Source organism: Uranotaenia lowii, chromosome 1, assembly GCF_029784155.1.
Source record: "Uranotaenia lowii strain MFRU-FL chromosome 1, ASM2978415v1, whole genome shotgun sequence".
NCBI classification, from domain to species: domain Eukaryota; kingdom Metazoa; phylum Arthropoda; class Insecta; order Diptera; family Culicidae; genus Uranotaenia; species Uranotaenia lowii.
This window is the reverse complement of record NC_073691.1, coordinates 168,599,258-168,605,351: the sequence shown is the minus strand read 5'-3', so window position 1 is coordinate 168,605,351 and position 6,094 is coordinate 168,599,258. Positions and strand designations below refer to the sequence as shown.

Below are 6,094 nucleotides of genomic sequence, written 5' to 3'. Positions count from 1 at the left end.
CGACAATTGGAAAATTGGAAGTTTTGATCGAATTTAAAATTTACTTCCAGTGATCACTGAGACACTGAAACATTGCTGAGACGCATTGAGGCTAAGTTGCTAGACTACAGTATCGTGCAAAAGTATAGCAACACTTCAAAAATTGCATTTTTGAAAAAAAAAAAACAGATTGGTTTAGCTGTTAATTTGTGGCGATTGTAACATTATTGGGTGGCATAAATACAAGTTGCTGACTACAGTACCGTTCAAAAGGATATCAACTCATACGAAATTAAAATAAATTGGAAATATTTATTTAGAAAAATCATCCGAAAGTCAATCGTTGGTAGTGTTTACGATCGTTTTTGGTGTCAACAAGTGTGATTTGAGTGGTGTTGAGTGATGGCTAGCAAGGCGGAAAAAAAGTTAGCAGCGGACCTTCTGACGAGACGACGAGCGTGTGCCGAACGAGATGTGGTGGAGAAGTTTGTAGCGGATTTCACCTATGAACGAGATTGTTGCCAGGTTGCGGTACGTTTGGAGGCGCTCAACAAGTGCAACGAGTTGTTCCTGAACGTGCAGAACGACATCGAAATGGGCGATAGCGAAGAACGGTTTGAAACACACCTGGAATTCCGTGCTGATTTTGAGGATCGATTCTGCAGGGCGAAGGGTTTTTTGCTGTCTAAACTGGAGAGTAGGGAGCATCCGTTGAGTTCGACGATCATCCACGCATCGGCTTCTCATAGCATGTCTTCCAGCTTTCATCATCGGCTGCCGAAAATCGATCTTCCGAAATTTAGTGGAGATGAATCGCGCTGGATCTCGTTTCGTGACAACTTTCTCTCGATGATTCACTGCAACGAGGATATACCGATCGTCAACAAGCTGCAGTACCTGTTACAGTCCCTCGAAGGAGAAGCCAAGAAACCATTCGAGTCGGTGGATATCCAAGCCGATAATTATTCGTCGACGTGGGACGCGCTTAAGAAGCGTTACGATAACAAGCGATTTCTCAGAAAGGAGCTGTTCCGAGGCCTGTATAACCTTCCACCGATACAGCATGAGTCCGCACAAGACCTCAACACACTGGTTGATGATTTCCAGCGACACGTTAAGGCTCTGGGAAAACTAGGGGAACCGATCGAGCATTGGGACACTCCACTTATCTTCATCTTAACGAACAAGTTGGACTCAGCGACGATTCGTGCATGGGAGCAAGATACTCGACAGAAGGATGAGGTGAAATACGACGAGCTCATCGAGTTTCTCATCCACCAGGTCCGGATGTTGAAATCCGTGGACAGCGATCTCCAACATCGTTCCTCAGTGCCCACCGTTTCCAAGGTGGCCGGACAAATCCCGAAGAAACCAGCTTCCATCCGATCTGTTGTGAACACTGTCACATCCCAAACTCAATCTAGCACTTTGTCATGCCACTGTTGTTTGAGAACACATCCGCTTCACCAATGTCCAGCATTTTCGAACCTGTCAAGCTCCCAACGGCGAGAGCTTGTGACACAGCATAGCCTTTGCTGGAATTGCTTTCGCGCAAACCACCAGGCAAGATCCTGCAAATCCAAGTTTCTATGCAGGATTTGCCAAGCGAAGCACCATACGATGCTGCACGACCCAGCAGCACCACCGAATGAGTTCTTACCCGAGAGACCACAAGCCACACAAGCGAATCCAGGCCCCGATAGATCGCTTATCCCACCAACAGTGAATCTATCCGTGCATTCAAATTCGACGGTTCTATTGGAGACAGTTGCGCTGTTAGTTGTCGACCGATACGGCAGAAAGATTCCAGCACGAGCTCTTTTAGATTCCGCAGCAATGTCCAACTTTATCACCAGGAAGCTGGCGAACGAGCTCGCCACCCGACAAACACCCGTGGACATCGCAGTTGCCGGAATTGGAGAGTCAGTCAAGCGCATCAGGAACAAGTTAGCTGCCAAAATCGTATCCAGGAACAGCGACTTCTCCACCACACTCGATTTCCTCGTCATGAAGAAGCCAACATCATATCTCCCCACATCCCCGATTGATACAACTGCCTGGAGAATACCAGAGGTTCCATTGGCGGATCCTCAGTATAACGTTCCAGCAACAATCGACATGATCATCGGTGGAGAATGTTACCATGAGTTCCACACGGGCGTACGCCACTCTCTTGGTAATAATTCTCCGTTTTTGGTGGACACCCTCTTCGGCTGGACAGTTTCTGGCAAAGTTGATTCCAGCTCCACCACCGCACCGCGAGCGTGCTTCCTCTCCACCGTTGATCCAACCCGAGAAACGATCCCTGGGGAGTTCCGGCCAATGGAAACCACCGATGGGAATCTGAGAATGGAAGTTGAACCCTCCACCACTCAAATCCACAAAGAAGGATGCTTCGCCCGCCATTCCCGGCCCAAAAATCCTAAAACCACCCTTAAAGATTCCAACACGAAGACCACACAACAAAACTCCACCAGAAATGGACACCATAGAACTCCTCAAAGTATCACCCAACTCAGAAATATGCACAACAGCGATCCTGTTGAGGACGAACCACACTGCTATCTGCCACATCACCCGGTGCTCGAGGAAGCCAGCAAAACCACCAACGAAAGCGTGGTATTCAACGCATCCTGTGAGCCCAATTCAGGGTACGCGCTCAACGATACGCTGCTCGTCGGTCCCGTCGCTCAACACAGCCTGCTGTCGAATACTCCTCTAAGCGCCACCAAGGTCATCGACGAAGGAGAAGACGCTGTCTGTGGATCCTCCGGCTACGCTGTCCATTTAGCCAAGCAGTCCTCTGTTACCTGTCTTAAGTTATACGCACCTGTTCTGCCATCGGAATCGTCCCGGATACCCCATCGGTCAAAGCCACCACCGCATCGTTGGAGAACTGTTGCTGCTAAACATGTAACGGATATCCAGATTGGTACAGACGAGCACCCGATAAGCCTCAGTACTGCTCAGTGTTGCTACGACCCTACGCGGCAACCGTCGTCGTTGGAAAACTGGCTCAGTTGCGCCACCTTGCGGCCACTAGGTCCCAATAAAAGACTTCATCCAGGTCAAGATGGAGTCGTTCCGGTTTCTCAACTGGAGCCAGCCAAGCGAGATAATTGTCAGAGCGGTGAACTGGATTGCCATCTTTCGCATCACCAACAGTCAAGACGTCTACACGATAACCAAAGACGAGCAGTTCAAGCTACAAAGACCGGTAGAGCACGCCGAACGTGCTCAACGCGCTTATAGAGCGCTAAAAGGTGATTAGCGTTCCTATAACTTAACTCCAACCGTTCGATCTACCGGGTCTTTGTTGCTTACAGTTCCTTAGACGTCCCTTTGTACCTCGCCATCATCAAGATCCTTCTACAAAGACCGGCAGAGCACACCGAATGTGACTCACTGCGCATGTCGAGCGCTAATAGGTGATTAGCGTTCCAAACTGTCACATTTTCTCGTTCGATCTACCGGTTCTTTGTCGATTGCAGATCCTTCCCTACACTATCTCTATATCGTCTCCGAACATTCATCGCCATGCACCAAGCCACGTCAGAAGCCGAATCTTCTAAGACCGGTAGAGCACGCCGAACGTTGCTCAACGCGCTAAAGGAGCGCTAACAGGTGATTAGCGTTCCTATTAATTTAATCCAAACCGTTCGGTCTACCGGGTCTTTTTCGATTCTAGATCTCCCGTTGTCGTACATCGTCGCAGAATCTCATCGTCCACCTCCTATAACGACCAAATCTATCTACAGCGACATCAGAGTCTCCAAAGATCGGTAGAGCACGCCGAACGTTGCTCAACGCGCCAAAGGGGCGCTAATAGGTGATTAGCGTTCCTATAATCTTACCCTACGCCGTTCGTTCTACCGGGTCTCTTTTGTCGTCCACAGATTCTGAACCAGTTCCGACGCTGCGACGAAGAAGGTTCCTCGATATGCGACAAACCAGCTGTGTCCTTGAATCCAGTCGAAGAAGCATGCAGAAAATCCTCGGGAGCAGGGAGTGTTGAAACTGTAGTTTCAAGGTGGCCGGAATGATCGGTACTACACCGGTCATGAATAATGTTCTTGTTGTTTAAATATGTGTCTTAATCTATGTTCACTTGACACTTTAATGCATTTGCTCGTAAACACCATTATTTGTGATCGTACCTTAGCATAAGATCAACTCTCTCTCGCAACATAGCGAACATCGCGGAGAGAGTTCGCACAATAGTTTGTAAGCCATTTTAGAAAGTAGAATAGAAAGTAACGTAAAACGAATCGCACGGATTTTCACTTCGTTCCTAATAAACTAGTTAAGTCCAATAAAGTGACTTTCATAATCTGAATCCGAAATCGAGTTAAATTTGGTGGCATCAACTATCGTGTGCATAGTGTGTGGTGCTATTTCGCAAAAAGAGCCCGCATAGTATAAACTAAATTTCCCCCCGAGCGGGTGATCAGCTGTTGTGTGAAAGAATAGGCGACTCACCGTACCTTCCTGCTGCTGGTGGATGCCGTCGACGAGAGACGGGAAGAAATACCCCGAAATCCGAACCCCCCATCGGCCGAGCCCGAACAAAATCTGAATCTGAAATCTGAATCTGAAATCTGAATCTGAAATCTGAATCTGAAATCTGAATCTGAAATCTGAATCTGAAATCTGAATCTGAAATCTGAATCTGAAATCTGAATCTGAAATCTGAATCTGAAATCTGAATCTGAAATCTGAATCTGAAATCTGAATCTGAAATCTGAATCTGAAATCTGAATCTGAATCTGAAATCTGAATCTGAAATCTGAATCTGAAATCTGAAATCTGAATCTGAAATCTGAATCTGAAATCTGAATCTGAAATCTGAATCTGAAATCTGAATCTGAAATCTGAATCTGAAATCTGAATCTGAAATCTGAATCTGAAATCTGAAATCTGAAATCTGAAATCTGAATCTGAAATCTGAATCTGAAATCTGAATCTGAAATCTGAATCTGAAATCTGAATCTGAAATCTGAATCTGAATCTGAATCTGAAATCTGAAATCTGAAATCTGAATCTGAAATCTGAATCTGAAATCTGAATCTGAAATCTGAATCTGAAATATGAAATCTGAATCTGAAATCTGAATCTGAAATCTGAATCTGAAATCTGAATCTGAAATCTGAATCTGAAATCTGAATCTGAAATATGAAATCTGAATCTGAAATCTGAATCTGAAATCTGAATCTGAAATCTGAATCTGAAATCTGAATCTGAAATCTGAATCTGAAATCTGAATCTGAAATCTGAATCTGAAATCTGAATCTGAAATCTGAATCTGAAATCTGAATCTGAAATCTGAATCTGAAATCTGAATCTGAAATCTGAATCTGAAATCTGAATCTGAAATCTGAATCTGAAATCTGAATCTGAAATCTGAATCTGAAATCTGAATCTGAAATCTGAATCTGAAATCTGAATCTGAAATCTGAATCTGAAATCTGAATCTGAAATCTGAATCTGAAATCTGAATCTGAAATCTGAATCTAAAATCTGAATCTGAAATCTGAATCTGAAAACTGAATCTGAAATCTGAATCTGAAATCTGAATCTGAAATCTGAATCTGAAATCTGAATCTGAAATCTGAATCTGAAATCTGAATCTGAAATCTGAATCTGAAATCTGAATCTGAAATCTGAATCTGAAATCTGAATCTGAAATCTGAATCTGAAATCTGAATCTGAAATCTGAATCTGAAATCTGAATCTGAAATCTTGTAAATTTATTTTTCGGCATATCGGTGAAAAGTAGTTATTTTCTTCTCACTTCTCTATCCATCTTTATCAATTTCATAACTACTTTTCACCGATATGCCGAAAAATAAATTTACAAAATTAATTAACGGTGGTTAACTTATCTTAAGAATCTGAAATCTGAATCTGAAATCTGAATCTGAAATCTGAATCTGAAATCTGAATCTGAAATCTGAATCTGAAATCTGAATCTGAAATCTGAATCTGAAATCTGAATCTGAAATCTGAATCTGAAATCTGAATCTGAAATCTGAATCTGAAATCTGAATCTGAAATCTGAATCTGAAATCTGAATCTGAAATCTGAATCTGAAATCTGAATCTGAAATCTGAATCTG

At 43.7% G+C, this 6,094-nt stretch overlaps 1 protein-coding gene across 1 annotated transcript; it reads left to right on the top strand.

Annotated features, from left to right (window-relative positions):
- The first annotated feature begins 381 nt into the window (after positions 1 to 381).
- Positions 382 to 3,231, top strand: LOC129738137 (uncharacterized). The gene has a single exon (XM_055729319.1). The coding sequence runs from the start codon at positions 382 to 384 to the stop codon at positions 3,229 to 3,231; it is 2,850 nt and encodes a 949-aa protein (XP_055585294.1).
- Positions 3,232 to 6,094: the final 2,863 nt, after the last annotated feature.

Excerpts from the sequence above, each read along its gene's own strand:
- LOC129738137 (XM_055729319.1), top strand. The coding sequence starts at position 382 with ATGGCTAGCAAGGCGGAAAAAAAGTTAGCAGCGGACCTTCTGACGAGA.